The following is a 16,066-nucleotide window of genomic DNA, read 5'->3' on the forward strand; positions in this document are numbered from 1 at the left end:
GGCCCGATTAAAGCTCGCCCTCCTTCTCGCCACCTCCGCACTCCAATCTTGATAGACGCGGATCACCGCGTTCTCCCATTTACTACACCGAGTTTTCTTCGCCCATCTAAGGACCATTTCTCTATCCTTAAAACGGAGAAATCTCACCACTATGGCTCTGGGAGCTTCTCCTGCTCTCGATCCTCGCACCACAACTCGGTATGCTCCCTCCACCTCCAACGGACCCGTCGGGGCCTCCACTCCCATTAACGAGTGCAGCATCGTGCTCACATATGCCCCGACGTCCGCCCCCTCCACACCTTCAGGAAGGCCAAGAATCCTCAAGTTGTTCCTCCTTGCGTTATTTTCCAGTGCCTCCAACCTCTCCACAGATCGTTCCTGGTGTGCCTCCTGTATCTCCGACTTCACCACCAGGCCCTGTATATCGTTTTCATTCTCTGCTGCTTTCGCCTTCACGACCCGAAGCTCCTGCTCCTGGGTCTTTTGTTCCTCTTTCAGCCCTTCAATCGCCTGTAATATCGGGGCCAACAACTCTTTCTTCATTTCCTTTTTTATCTCCTCCACGCAGCGTTTCAAAAACTCTTGTTGTTCAGGGCCCCATATGAAACTGCCACCTTCCGACGCCATCTTGGTTTCTGCTTGCCTTCCTTGCCGCTGCTCCAAAGGATCCGCTGCAATCCGGCCACTTTCCTCTCCTTTTTCCATCCGTGTCCAGGGGGAACACCCTTCTGGTTTACCGCACGGTGTTTTCAGCCGTTAAAATTGCCGTTGGGGCTCCTATCAAGAGCCCAAAAGTCCGTTTCACAGGGAGCTGCCGAAACGTGCAACTCAGCTGGTCATCGCCGCACCCGGAAGCCGCTGAGGTGTTTATTAAGGGTGTTGCTCAACACAATCAAAGATGGTGATCTGCCCCAGAGCACAGACGAACACTCTTGCTGACGTCACCACACATAAATCAGTAGGAACGTTTTCCCTGATCCGTAACTCTGGGCAATTCCCATGGAAACCTTGCTTTGAGACTTCTGAGAGGTCCCGTAGCTTATCTTCTGGGGCACATAGGGGGCTGGTTTAGCACAGGGCTAAAGAGCTGGCTTTTAAAGTAGGCCAGCAGCATGGTTCAATTCGCGTACCAGCCTCCCCGAACAGGCACCGGAATGTGGCAACTAGGGGCTATTCACAGTAACTTCATTTGAAGCCTACTTGTGACAATAAGCAATTTTCATTTCATTTTTTTCATCTGGTCTCTGACTATCCATTACCCAAAAGACCTCGGGCAAAATTCTTCGGAAACGGCGTGATGTCCGCTGAACGGGCGCCCAAAACGGCGCCAATCAGACGGGCATCGCGCCGCCCCAAAGGTGCGGAAGCATCTTTGGGGGCCGAGCCCCAACATTGAGGGGCCGACGCTGGAGGAATTTCCGCCCCGCCAGCTGGCGGAAACGGCCTTTGTTGCCCCGCCAGCTGGCGCGGAAATGACATCTCGGGGCAGCGCATGCGCGGGAGCGTCAGCGGCCGCAGACAGTTTCCCACGCATGCGCAGTGGAGGGAGTCTCTTCCGCCTCCGCCATGGTGGAGACCGTGGCGGAGGTGGAAGGGAAAGAGTGCCCCCACGGCACAGGCCCGCCCGCGGATCGGTGGGCCCCGATCGCGGGCCAGGCCACTGTGGGGGCACCCCCCGGGGTCAGATCGCCCCGCGCCCCCCCCCCCCGGAGCCCGCCCACGCCGCCTTGTCCCGCCGGTAAGGTAGGTGATTTAATTTATGCCGGCGGGACAGGCAATTTATCGGCGGGACTTCGGCCCATCCGGGCCGGAGAATCGAGCGTGGGGGGGGCCGCCAACCGGCGCGGCGCGATTCCCGCCCCCGCCGAATCGCCGGTGCCGGAGACTTCGGCAACCGGCGGGGGCGGGATTCACGCCAGCAACCGGCGATTCTCCGACCCAGCAGTGACTGAACCTTAACCTGCCCGGGCCCTAATTTTCAGACCTTCTTGCCGATGCCTCTCGTCCCTGAGTGCTTTTCAGCTATTTTAACACTTCTGCACCATCCAGAATTCCTAGCTATTTGTTTTTGAACATTATACCTGTAAGTTTATCTAATCCTCATCAGCACTGTTATTTCTGAGTTGCACAAATATGTAAGTTGGGAAAAGAGTGCATGGCAGAAAATCTTTTAAATGGGTAGGTAGAGAAATATGATTAATAAATGCCCTGTGCTGAAATAATTCAGGAGGAAACAGAGCTCCTGGTCATATGACATTCACCATCTCTTAACTATTTCCCAGCAGCAATCAATAAAGGAAGATTATTTATAACATCGTCCACATTTTCAGGTTTCCCCGAATCATTCTCTGTATTGACATATCCTGTTGCTTTATGAAAGTGGCAGTGGGCTGTCTTGAACTTGCTTCATAGCCACTGCCACTCTGCATTCCCTGGCCTTATCCTGCTTCACACTGTACCACTGAGAGTGAATGCTCCCTGGCTGACTCCTCCTGGCTCCCCAAGCCTTCCCACCTGGCTGCAGTCCCAGTATCAGCCTAAAGTTTTGCAACAGCAAGACATTCTGTGCTGTCTCGGCTCAGGTAACATTATCTCTCATTCACACATGTCCCAGCAGGTCTCCAGGCAGCTCTAACCCCCTTCCCAGGCCCCAAGCTGCACCCATCTCCCACACGCAGAGATTCAAATTCAGTCATTCTTAAAGTAGCAGCGAAGGTATACAGGGAAAGTCCAGCACATGCAGAAATGCTAAAATCTACATAAACACAGAATGTAGGGTCAGACAAGCTAGTGGTTGAAAATGAGAGAAAATCTGTAGAGTATTTGCGGGGGGTGGGGGGGTGGGGGGGGGGGGGGGGGGGGGGAGGCAAACTAACAGTACCAGGTAAAAAAATTAAAGTGGCACAGAAACAGCAACAAATCCCACCGGAGGTTTATTTTTATATGTGAGCAATGGGGATATGAAGGAAACCTTTATTTATGCAATGTGTGGTTAGGATTTGGAATGCGTTGCCTCATAGAGTGATGGAAGCAGATTTAATAGGAACTTTCAAAAGAGAATTTGGATTATACCTGGAGGAGAGAAAACTGCAGAGACATGGGGAGCAGGACTGACTGGGATGCCCTTTGAAAGAGCCGGGCACACAATGGGCCGAATGGCCTCCTATGCTAGGCGCTGTCACAATGTTTCGATAACCTCTCCATTTTCTCTTTTCCTCTCATTGTTCAGACTCCGTCTGTCAGGGGTTCGGGCACTTCTGTCAATGTCCCATTAAAATGTTCATTCTGAGCTGTGCCTCAGGTTGATACAACTCTCACCTGAGTCAGGACATTGTGGGTTCAAGTAACAACTCCGTAACTTGCGCACACAGAAATCTAAGGTGGCACGCCAGTGCTGAGGGAGTGCTGCACTGCCGGAGGTGCTGTCCTTCCAATGGAAGATTAGACAAAGGCCATACCTGCTCTATAGAGTGGATTTAAAAGGCTTTGAAGAACTGTAGGGCAGTTACCCCAGATTCCTGACCAATATTTATCCCTCATCACCATGGTAGCTCTTCAAAAATTAACTGACTGTTTATTTCATTGCTGTTGCTGTGCACAAGTTGTCTGGAGTGTTTCCTGTTTTGTCTTGCGTTCAGGGCCTGATGGGAATTCTTTGGGGTTTGCCTATTACCCTAAGAATGTTAACATAGACCATCATAAAAGCCATTCTTGTTTATTTATAGATCTATATATAAAAGTGCGGGCCAGATCGAACGGCCACCACACTGCACCCGTAAAGCAGCTCGCCGCGTGCAATGCGGCCGATAGAAGCCGGGAGACCCCGTTTCTGGGATCTACCCGACTCGCACTGCCTTACGAGATCTAACGCGAGACGTTGCGACGTGGGATCACGTTTTGACAAATCTGCATATTAAAGCGAGACGTGGGGCGGGATTCTCCCCTACCCGGCGGGGCGGGCAGTCCCGGCGCCGAGGAGTGGCGTGAACCACTCCGGCGTCGGGCCGCCTGGAAGGTGCGGTATCCTCCGCACCTTCAGGGGCCAGGCTGGCGCCGGCAGGGTTGGCGCTGCGCCAACCAGCGTGGAAGGGGCTTGACGCCGTGCCAACCGGCACCGAAGGGCCTACGCCAACCGGTACGAGTTGGCGCATGCGCGGGAGCGCCAGCGTGTGCTGGCGTCATCCCAGCGCATGCACGGGGGGGTTCATCTCCGCACCGGCCATGTCGGAGGTCCACAGCAGCCAGTGCGGAGAGAAAGAGTGCCCCCACGGCACAGGCCCACCCACGGATCGGTGGGCCCCGATCGCGGGCCAGGCCACCATGGGGGCACCCCCGGGGCCAGATGCCCCCGCACCTACCCGAGGACCCCGGAGGTCGCCCGCAGAGCCAGGTCCCGCCGGTAAGTACCAGGACTAATGTACGCCGGCGGACTGGCCCATCACGGGCAGTAGAATCGCCGGGGGTGGGGGCGCTGCCAGCGGTCGCTGACCAGCGCGCGCGATTCTCGCCCTGCCAAAACACCGGCGCCAGAGAATTTGGCAGCCGGCGGGGGCGGGATTCACACTGCCCCCCCCCCCCCCCGGCGATTCTCCAGCCCGGTTGGGGGGGTCGGAGAATCCCACCCCTAGTCTCACTTTAATGTGAGGTACCCGAGACATTGGGATCAATCCCCTTCACCTTGGGTGAGTGCCGTTCATACTGGTCTCCACAAACGGGGACCAGACGAAACTGCACTCGTGGTGGTCTCCCATGGAATCGGAGGACCCCAGGTGTATACCCTTTGGGCTGGCACACTGGCAGTGCCACCATAGTGCATTTTGGCTGGGGGGGGGGTTCGGGGTTCGCTTCGGGGGCTTCAATGACGTCCCGATCTCTCACTACACTGAGTTCCAGCGAGCAGAGCTCCTCAGAGCATAAAACGGGGCTATGTACAGTCTCGGCCGCGCATTCCCCGCTGAGGCCCCCTATCTAACTCGGGTGAAGTTGTATAGCCTTGTGTTTCACGGCGCTGTGAGCAACAGGAAACATGTGGCTAAACATTCTTGCTATGGGACTTTGTTCCCATTTAGTTAAATCCAACCCTATATCTCTGTACTCAATACGAGGTTGTACTTCTGCTTCGCACCAGATATCAGTCTCTTAGTCATGTGACGCTGAATCATAGTTACAGCAGCAGTTACATCAGTATCAGGTGCTCCTGATGTTAACCCTTTTCTCTACATCTCGCCCCAAGTCTTTATAAAAATTATATATGTCCTCCCCCCTCTCCGACTTCACAGGGATAGTCTCCATGGTGCGTTGATCAATCTCCCTGATTTGGTCCTGATTTTGCTTCAAGGTTGAGGATGCACTGCGCACTCTCTCATTGTTCAATATGAGTGCCTTCCACCTGGGTAGTTGTAAAGTTTCTACATGTTTCTGGTCCCGAGGTTCCATCGGTTTTCTTCCCGATGATTTTCTGTGGGTCAAACGTAATTCCTGAAACTTGCACAATATGGCCGAAGAATTTTATCATAGGCTTTGCAGATCATTGTCGTTTAATGTAAAGCCTATTTCCTCAAGGACTGTTCGTACACAGTGGTCATGTTCTTCCTTTGAACCATGTAAGAGAATGTGGTCCATCTGGCAGATTACTCTTTCCAGATCTGAGACCTCGTTATTTGGAGTGTCTGGGGTGCAGAATGTTCCCAATGGTAACCTGCTCCAATAATAACAACCAAATGGGGTGATAAATAGTTAGCAATCTGAATTCTTTGTCCAGAGAAAACCGCCAGAAACTGCTGTTAGCATCCAATTTTGTGTAGAGGGTACATTTTACTATTTGCCGAGACTTTCATCCACTGATGTCATTGGGTACATCTCACATTCTCAGGCGTTAAACACAGACTTATTCAAATTGAACCATTAAAGTTTGGTACTGTGACCATTTCAGAACACCACTGCATGGTTACTGGAGAGCCGACCCTTTGATGAAATATGTGTTCAATCTCGCTCTTGACTTTGAGTGGGTGAAGGCCCTTCCTCACTGTGGAGAACCATTTAGGCTTAGCATCTGCCCATGGGATTTCATGATATTCTGTTTTCATCTTTCCTAAGCCTGAAAACAGGGACGGAAATTCATTCCTGAATACCTCACTGGACTGCTCATTGGCAATTTCAACAACCTTGCAAGCGAGCCTCAGCTACAACATAGAGGGGTTCCACAATTTCTTTATCCATGTTTCTCAATCTTGCCAAATGTTGGTCTGTTATTTTCAGTGTTGTCCCTCCTGAACCTTGCAATTGGATGGGGTGTAGCTGTAATGTGGCCTTTTTAAGCTATTTTACTGAATCGGATAATACTGAAACACCTGCCCCAGTCTCTACCTTGAATTCTGTGGGGTGATCATCGACGTCTAACTTAATTCCCCAATAATTATCTTCTGTTTAATTAACTTCTCTTTAAGGATATATATATATTTTTCTGTGGCTCTTACAAATATTTAAATTTTATTGACAACTCAAGAATACAAAAGAATCAGCAACATGATGAAAACAGTCACGGAAATCGGTAATATGCCAAAAGCATTTATCTGTGACTCTTCCACTTCTTGGATTTTACTTAGTTTCATTGTTACCTCGTTTCATTGTAATCTCTTTCTTCCAATAAGCTATAGTAGCTTTGGATCTGCAGATTATTAAAATACCCTAACTTTCTACAGTTATGGCACTCGGCTCGCCTCGCTGTGAATTCTTCCCAGTTGTACAGGATTTTCCTCCTAACCCCGAGAGCATCTCGTGGGGTTTTGCTTCACTGAGCTTTTTCTTTTTGTCAGGCATATTGAATGGCTTTACTCTTTTCTCCAAGGGACAGCACTTTCTGCATGAACACTGCTCTGTTTAGCTTCTTAAGCCCAGTGACCTGCTATTTGTACAGCCTTGGAGAGCTAAATCTTCCCTTGTTTGGTTCCCTCATCTGATTTAGCGGTCTCTCAGTCTTCTCTTTTTGAATTTCTCTGGGTCTTTGCACTCTGTCTGCTGCCACCACGTTTTGGATAGAGCTCTTGAAAAATGGACAGAAAACATCAGAGTTTGGGGTCTAGATGGGTTTTAAAAAAAATATTTCACGGGATGCAGACATTACCGGCTACACGAGCATTTATTACCCATCCCCTAACTGTCCTCACGAAGGTGGCAGTGAGCTGCCTTCTTGAACCGCTGCGTTCCCGTGGTGTAGGTACACCCACAGTGCTGTTAGGGAGGGAGTTCCCGAATTTTGACCCAGTGACAGTGATATATTTAAAGGATGGTGAGAGGCTTGGAGGAGAACCATCAAATGGTGGTGTTCGCACGTATCTGCTGCCCTTTTCCTACTAGATGCTAGCGGTTGTAGGTTTGCAAGTTGCCATCTAAGGAGCCTCAGTGAGTTCCTGCAATGCATCTTGTACATGGTACACATGGCTGTTACTGCGGTTGGTGGTGGAGGGAATTAATGTTTGTGGATGGGCCAATCAAGTGGGCTGCTTGTTCTTGGATGATGCCAAGCTTCTTGAGTGTGGTTAGAGCTGCACTCATCAGGCACATGGAGAGTATTCCATCACAATTTTCGCTGTGCCTTGTAGATGTGGTCAGGCTTTGGGGAGTCAAGACATGAGTTACCCAGCGCTGGGGTTTGAACCTCTGACGTGCTCTGGTCTTCAGCCATTCCTTGCTATCATGTGGAGTGAATTAAATTGGCTGATCTGGTTGAAGATTGTAGTAAATTCTTTGGCCTTACCTCTTGCACTGATGTGCTGGGCTCCCCTTCATTGAGGATGGGGATATTTGTGGGGCCTCCTCCTCCAGTGAGTTGTTTAATTGTCCACCACCATTCACGGCTGGATGAAGCAGGACTTAGATCTGATCCATTGGTTGTGGAATGGCTTAGCTCCGTCGATCACTTGCTGCTTATGCTGATCGGCACCAAGTAGTAACTTCAGCAGGATGACACCTCATTTTTAGGTATGCTTTAGTGCTGCTCTTGGCATCTCTCCTGCACTTTTCATTGACCTGGTTGCCTTACCCTAAGAATGTTACCCTAGACTGTTATTGTGATACCCATTTGGGTTTATTTATAAATCTATATCGATCTCGATATTCTACACGAGGTTCTGCTACTGCTTCCAACCAGATCTGCCTCTTTGCCATGTTGTGGAGATGCCGGCGTTGGACTGGGGTGGGCACAGTAAGAAGTCTCACAACACCAGGTTAAAGCTCCGAAAGCTTCTGATTTCAAATAAACCCGTTGGACTTTAACCTGGTGGTGTGAGACAGCTTACTCTTAGTCATGTGACATTGCATCGTAGTTAAATCAGCAGTTACAGTCTCAGGTGATCTTGGTGTTGACCCGATTTCCTATATTTGCAACAGTGATCACACTCCAAAAATATTTAATTGGTTATCCAGCATTTTGGCACGTTCTGAGTTCATGAAAGGTGCTCATGAAACGTTGCCGCCTCTTGCATCAAATTCCTCCTGATTTCCACTGAACCTTTGCCCTTGTCTCTCCTCCAATTTTGAAAGGTGCAAAATGACCATCCCTGTGTTATGTTTGACATTGAAGTTTTAATGATTGACCAGGCTTCAGTCTTTTATTGAACCTCTGTACTCTATCCCTCCAGGTTGACGATACTCCTTTAACAGAGCAAAGTATGGCACAGGTAAGACACTGATGTGATGACACTCATTTACACACACCATCATTCAGATTGTTGCAACACTCCAACCCCCATCTCCTCTTGTTCATCACCGACCCTTAGATAATCTAGCAACATTAATTAAAAGATTTGTGATCAGGAATTGACCCTCAATCCGGGAGGCTGATGTGAGAAAGGGACAAGGATATCCTCTGGGTTAGACAGGTTTGGGGAGGGCAGTAGCAACGGACTTGAATTTCAAGAGCTGGTGACTGCTTGGAGAAATGAACAATTTCTGCTGTTACTTCACTGGGAATTTACTGGGAATCTTCTGCCAAGTTATGGGGGACAATACAGAGAAATCTCCCTTGGAAATTCCAGCTGTTGGGATTGAATGTTGGGAGACACCAGGGAAATTTGTGAGGAAGTCACATCCTTGATGAAGGAGTCACTGGGCACTCGGAAGGTGGCAGTAGATGGTCCGTAATTAAAAAGTGGATAAAGCAGAAACAAACCAGATTCATTAACCTCAGTCAAATCCATGCAAAATAAAGAAATTGATTATCAGGATTAAATTTGAGGATTATCTGCACAACATTACCCAGTTAACAGCAGTCAGCGCCCATTCAGAAACTTTGTGATGACTTTGCGGAAATGACGACCCACGTGGGAAACCCAATGACTTGAAGGTCACGGGTTAAATTGACAGGAGCGAGCAGGGGAGGCCATTCATCCTCTTAAACCTGTTCCTTGCTGATGTGTACCTCACTCCAATTAACGGCCGTGGTTAGCCATCAAGCCCAGTTTTGAAATTTTCAATTGACCTCCAGCCTGATCTGGGAGATTGGATCACAGATTTCATTCGCCTTTGTGGAAAGACGCACTTCCTGACATCACCTCTGAATGACCTGGTTCAAACGTTTTGCCAAAGCCCTCTTTCTAACTTTCCCATCGGAGGAAATAGTTTCTCCCGATCTACCTTGTAAACCTGCTTTCATCAATTTGAACACCTCAATTGGATTACCTTTAACCTTCTATTGGGAATATATATCTATAATCTATACTCCATTTTACCCTTACAGCCCCAATTTGGGTCTGTTGGAGATTTGTGATCCTTGCTGAGTTTGTTGGTTACATGGGACACCGATTCTAGGCTGATATCAGAAATCCCTTGAGAACACAGTCATTAATACATAGAATGGGAGCGGCATGTGGCGCAGCGGCTAGCACTGGGACTGCGGCGCTGAGGACCCGGGTTCGAATCCCGGCCCTGGGTCACTATCCGTGTGCAGTTTGCACATTCTCCCCGTGTCTGCGTGGGTTTCACCCCCACAACCCAAAGATGTGCAGGTTAGGTGGATTGGCCACGCTAAATTGCCCCTTAATTGAAACAAAAAAAAATAGTAATTGGGTATTCTAATTTAAAAACAAAAATTAATACATATAATGAAGTCATGGTAGGGGAATAGAGCCTCTCAAAGACAGATTGGGGCAATGATGGGGAGAACTCTAATCTTCCGTGAAAATTGAGCTCAACAGACCAGATCACCTCTCCCTTCTTGAATGACATTTATCAAGAATGAGACTCCACAATGTTCTATCTTTGTGAAATCTGTTCCATTGCATGGCGCATGGTGCACAGTGAATGCACAATCTCTGTTTTCTCAGTGTCTGTCTCTCTTGCATCTTTGTTTGAAACGGTCTGTGTTTTAAAAGCTAGGTGCTTTTCATCTTTGTTGCTTATGCACCATCGCTCTGCTTTCTGTTGAAGGGTCTTGGTGAGTTTGTGTGTGAGTTCATGTTCGGTCAGCATACAGCCAGGCTCAAAATTGATTTCCCTCCCTCAGTTGACACTCACTGTCTGGACTCGCACATCGAGGTTGCTCCTTTAACCATGGAACCAGCATCATGAGAAAATCTTCTGTGGAGGAGAGAGGCAGGAATGTTTTAGGAACAGGGGCGAGATTCTCCGACCCCCCACCGGGTCGGAGAATCGCCGGGGGCTGGCGTGAATCCCGCCCCCGTCGGTTGCCGAAGTCTCCGGCACCGGATATTCGGCGGGGGCGGGAATCGCGCCGCGCCAGTTGGCGGGCTCCCCCGCTCGATTCTCCGGCCTGGATGGGCCGAAGTCCCGCCGCTAAAATGCCTGTCCCGCCGGCGTAAATTAAACCACCTACCTTACTGGCGGGACAAGGCGGCGCGGGCGGGCTCCGGGGTCCTGGGGGGGGGGGTGCGGGGTGATCTGGCCCAGGGGGGTGCCCCCACGGTGGCCTGGCCTGTGCCTTGGGGGCACTCTTTCCCTTCCGCCTCCGCCACGGTCTCCACCATGGCGGAGGCAGAAGAGACTCCCTCCACTGCGCATGCGCGGGAATGCCGTCAGCGGCCGCTGACGCTCCCGCGCATGCGCCGCCCGGAGATGTCATTTCCGCGCCAGTTGGCGGGGCACCAAAGGCCTTTTCCGCCAATTTTCCGCGGAAATTCGCCCGGCGCGGGCCTAGCCCCTTAAGGTTGGGGCTCGGCCCCCAAAGATGCGGAGCATTCCGCACCTTTGGGGCGGCGCGATGCCCGTCTGATTTGCGCCGTTTTGGGCGCCAATCGGCGGACATCGCGCCGTTTCCGGAGAATTTTGCCCCAGATGTTAAAGTATTGACGCTCCGGAGAATAAAAGATAGCAGGAAATATTGACCACATGCTGTGATATTACTTTTGTTCATTTCTGAGAGGGGGAGGTTATTGAAACAAGAGGAGACTATTCAACCCTCGTGTCTGTTCGGCCACTCAATCAGTATATGATTTATTTGTATCTCAAGTCCGTAACCTGCTTTGCTCTGTATCCTTTTGAGGACCTTACCCCACAAACATCTATCACTCTCTGACTCAAAAGATCTAATTGATCCCCAGAACACGAGAGAGTTCCAGATTTCTATCACCCCAAGTGTGAGAGAAAGTGCTTCCTGATTTCCCTCTTGTTCTGGATTTCCCCCAAGGAGAAGAATACCATCCCTCAATCTATTAAACACAATAGATTTCATAGAATTTACAGAGCAGAAGGAGGCCATTCGGCCCATCGAGTCTGCACCGGCTCTTGGAAAGAGCTCCCTACCCAAGATCCTACAACCCTACAAGGATTACAAGCCCAGGTAACTCTGTTCCTCTGCACTGCTGGGTGAATGTGTGCGTGGAGAATGTGACTGCGAGTTCCAATCAAGTGTCTCCGTCTTGCCTGTGTAACAAATCTCCAGGAGGCTGGGAGTCACTAACAATGTAAGTCCCTCTGCCATCTGTATGTCTGCATTACATAAAGCACAGAACGGGACCCTTCAGTCTAACATTCCATGTTGGTGTTTGTTCCTCCCCAGCCTCTTCCCTCCTACTTCCTATCACCCTATCAGCATATACTTTGTTCCTTTCCCCTTCATGTTATCCAGCTTCCCTGCAACTGCATCTGTGCTGTTCACATCCACTGCTCCATGTGGTAGCAAGTTGTACATTCTCACCTCTCTCTGGGCAAGGACGTTTCTCCTCAATTCACATTGGAGTTAGTCATGATTAACTGATGTTGATGGCCCATGGTGTTGGATTCCCCAACATGTAAAAGCATTTTCTCTGTCTCTATATTATCAAAGGCTAAGGTTGACTGAGTGGCACCACAAGGAGCTAGAGCCCAGGAGGGGTGAATTCAGGGACATGCCCTGCGTTACCCAAGGGGCTGCATGATGGAGAAAATGAACTGGCGCTTTTTACACTGAGGATTCCCCAGAATGAGTGTGTGATCAGATCAATCTTTAAAATATAATATTCAGGTCTGTCACTGTATAACATTGGTACAGTACTGGGGGTCTGTCACTGTATAACACTGGTACAGTACTGGGGTCTGTCACTGTATAACATTGGTACAGTACTGGGGCCTGTCACTGTATAACACTGGTACAGTACTGGGGTCTGTCACTGTATAACATTGGTACAGTACTGGGGCCTGTCACTGTATAACATTGGTACAGTACTGGGGTCTGTCACTGTATAACATTGGTACAGTACTGGGGTCTGTCACTGTATAACACTGGTACAGTACTGGGGTCTGTCACTGTATAACATTGGTACAGTACTGGGGTCTGTCACTGTATAACATTGGTACAGTACTGGGGTCTGTCACTGTATAACATTGGTATAGTACTGGGGTCTGTCACTGTATAACATTGGTACAGTACTGGGGTCTGTCACTATAACATTGGTACAGTACTGGGGTCTGTCACTGTATAACATTGGTACAGAACTGGGGTCTGTCACTATAACATTGGTACAGTACTGGGGTCTGTCACTGTATAACATTGGTACAGTACTGGGGTCTGTCACTGTATAACATTGGTACAGTACTGGGGTCTGTCACTATAACATTGGTACAGTACTGGGGTCTGTCACTGTATAACATTGATACAGTACTGGGGTCTGTCACTGTATAACATTGATACAGTACTGGGGTCTGTCACTGTATCACATTGGTACAGTACTGGGGTCTGTCACTGTATAACATTGATACAGTACTGGGGTCTGTCACTGTATCACATTGGTACAGTACTGGGGTCTGTCACTGTATAACACTGGTACAGTACTGGGGTCTGTCACTGTATAACATTGGTACAGTACTGGGGTCTGTCACTGTATAACATTGATACAGTACTGGGGTCTGTCACTGTATAACACTGGTACAGTACTGGGGTCTGTCACTGTATAACATTGGTATAGTACTGGGGTCTGTCACTGTATAACATTGGTACAGTACTGGGGTCTGTCACTATAACATTGGTACAGTACTGGGGTCTGTCACTGTATAACATTGGTACAGTACTGGGGTCTGTCACTATAACATTGGTACAGTACTGGGGTCTGTCACTGTATAACATTGGTACAGTACTGGGGTCTGTCACTGTATAACATTGGTACAGTACTGGGGTCTGTCACTATAACATTGGTACAGTACTGGGGTCTGTCACTGTATAACATTGGTACAGTACTGGGGTCTGTCACTGTATAACATTGGTACAGTACTGGGGTCTGTCACTGTATAACATTGGTACAGTACTGGGGTCTGTCACTGTATCACATTGGTACAGTACTGGGGTCTGTCACTGTATCACATTGGTACAGTACTGGGGTCTGTCGCTGTATCACATTGATACAGTACTGGGGTCTGTCACTGTATAACATTGATACAGTACTGGGGCCTGTCGCTGTATAACATTGATACAGTACTGGGGTCTGTCACTGTATAACATTGGTACAGTACTGGGGTCTGTCGCTGTATAACATTGGTACAGTACTGGGGGTCTGTAACTGTATAACATTGGTACAGTACTGGGGTCTGTCGCTGTATAACATTGGTACAGTACTGGGGTCTGTCACTGTATAACATTGGTACAGTACTGGGGGTCTGTAACTGTATAACATTGATACAGTACTGGGGTCTGTCGCTGTATAACATTGGTACAGTACTGGGGGTCTGTAACTGTATAACATTGGTACAGTACTGGGGTCTGTCACTGTATAACATTGGTACAGTACTGGGGCCTGTCACTGTATAACATTGGTACAGTACTGGGGTCTGTCACTGTATAACATTGGTACAGTACTGGGGTCTGTCACTGTATAACACTGGTACAGTACTGGGGTCTGTCACTGTATAACATTGGTACACTACTGGGGTCTGTCGCTGTATAACATTGGTACAGTACTGGGGTCTGTCACTGCATAACACTGGTACAGTACTGGGGTCTGTCGCTGTATAACATTGGTACAGTACTGGGGTCTGTCACTGTATAACATTGGTACAGTACTGGGGTCTGTCACTGTATAACACTGGTACAGTACTAGGGTCTGTCACTGTATCACATTGGTACAGTACTGGGGTCTGTCACTGTATCACATTGGTACAGTACTGGGGTCTGTCACTGTATAACATTGGTACAGTACTGGGGTCTGTCACTGTATAACACTGGTACAGTACTGGGGTCTGTCACTGTATAACATTGGTACAGTACTGGGGTCTGTCACTATAACACTGGTACAGTACTGGGGTCTGTCACTGTATAACATTGATACAGTACTGGGGTCTGTCACTGTATCACATTGGTACAGTACTGGGGTCTGTCACTGTATAACATTGGTACAGTACTGGGGTCTGTCGCTGTATAACATTGGTACAGTACTGGGGTCTGTCACTATAACATTGGTACAGTACTGGGGTCTGTCACTGTATAACACTGGTACAGTACTGGGGTCTGTCGCTGTATAACATTGGTACAGTACTGGGGTCTGTCACTGTATAACATTGGTACAGTACTGGGGCCTGTCACTGTATAACATTGGTACAGTACTGGGGTCTGTCACTGTATAACATTGGTACAGTACTGGGGTCTGTCACTGTATAACATTGGTACAGTACTTGGGTCTGTCACTGTATCACATTGGTACAGTACTGGGGTCTGTCACTATAACATTGGTACAGTACTGGGGTCTGTCACTGTATAACATTGATACAGTACTGGGGTCTGTCACTGTATAACATTGGTACAGTACTGGGGTCTGTCACTGTGTAACATTGGTACAGTACTGGGGTCTGTCACTGTATAACATTGGTACAGTACTGGGGTCTGTCGCTGTATAACATTGATACAGTACTGGGGTCTGTCACTGTATAACATTGGCACAGTACTGGGGTCTGTCACTGTGTAACATTGGTACAGTACTGGGGTCTGTCACTGTATAACACTGGTACAGTACTGGGGTCTGTCACTGTATAACATTGGTACACTACTGGGGTCTGTCACTGTATAACACTGGTACAGTACTGGGGTCTGTCACTGAATAACATTGGTACAGTACTGGGGTCTGTCACTGTATAACATTGGTACAGTACTGGGGTCTGTCACTGTGTAACACTGGTACAGTACTGGGGTCTGTCACTGTATAACATTGGTACAGTACTGGGGTCTGTCACTGTATAACACTGGTACAGTACTGGGGTCTGTCACTGTATAACATTGGTACAGTACTGGGGTCTGTCACTGTATAACACTGGTACAGTACTGGGGTCTGTCACTGTGTAACACTGGTACAGTACTGGGGTCTGTCACTGTATAACATTGGTACAGTACTGGGGTCTGTCACTGTGTAACATTGGTACAGTACTGGGGTCTGACACTGTATAACATTGATACAGTACTGGGGTCTGTCACTGTATAACATTGGTACAGTACTGGGGTCTGTCACTGTATAACACTGGTACAGTACTGGGGTCTGTCACTGTATAACACTGGTACAGTACTGGGGCCTGTCACTGTATAACATTGATACAGTACTGGGGTCTGTCACTGTATAACATTGGTACAGTACTGGGGCCTGTCACTGTCTCACAC

General features: G+C 48.8%; 1 protein-coding gene across 3 annotated transcripts in view; it reads left to right on the forward strand.

Moving 5' to 3' along the window:
* The window catches only part of LOC140398656 (coatomer subunit zeta-1-like), a 46,672-nt gene that overhangs the window by 28,029 nt on the left and 2,577 nt on the right, over positions 1 to 16,066 (forward strand). For all 3 annotated transcript variants that reach the window (XR_011937532.1, XR_011937533.1, XM_072487570.1), the window contains one exon: positions 8,640 to 8,678. Coding sequence is in view for 1 of the 3 variants with exons in the window: in XM_072487570.1 (XP_072343671.1) it covers positions 8,640 to 8,678 (39 nt within the window). In the remaining 2 variants the exon portion in view is untranslated. The remainder of the gene's footprint in view (positions 1 to 8,639; positions 8,679 to 16,066) is intronic.

This window comes from Scyliorhinus torazame, chromosome 21 (genome assembly GCF_047496885.1).
Source record: "Scyliorhinus torazame isolate Kashiwa2021f chromosome 21, sScyTor2.1, whole genome shotgun sequence".
Lineage (NCBI taxonomy): Eukaryota > Metazoa > Chordata > Chondrichthyes > Carcharhiniformes > Scyliorhinidae > Scyliorhinus > Scyliorhinus torazame.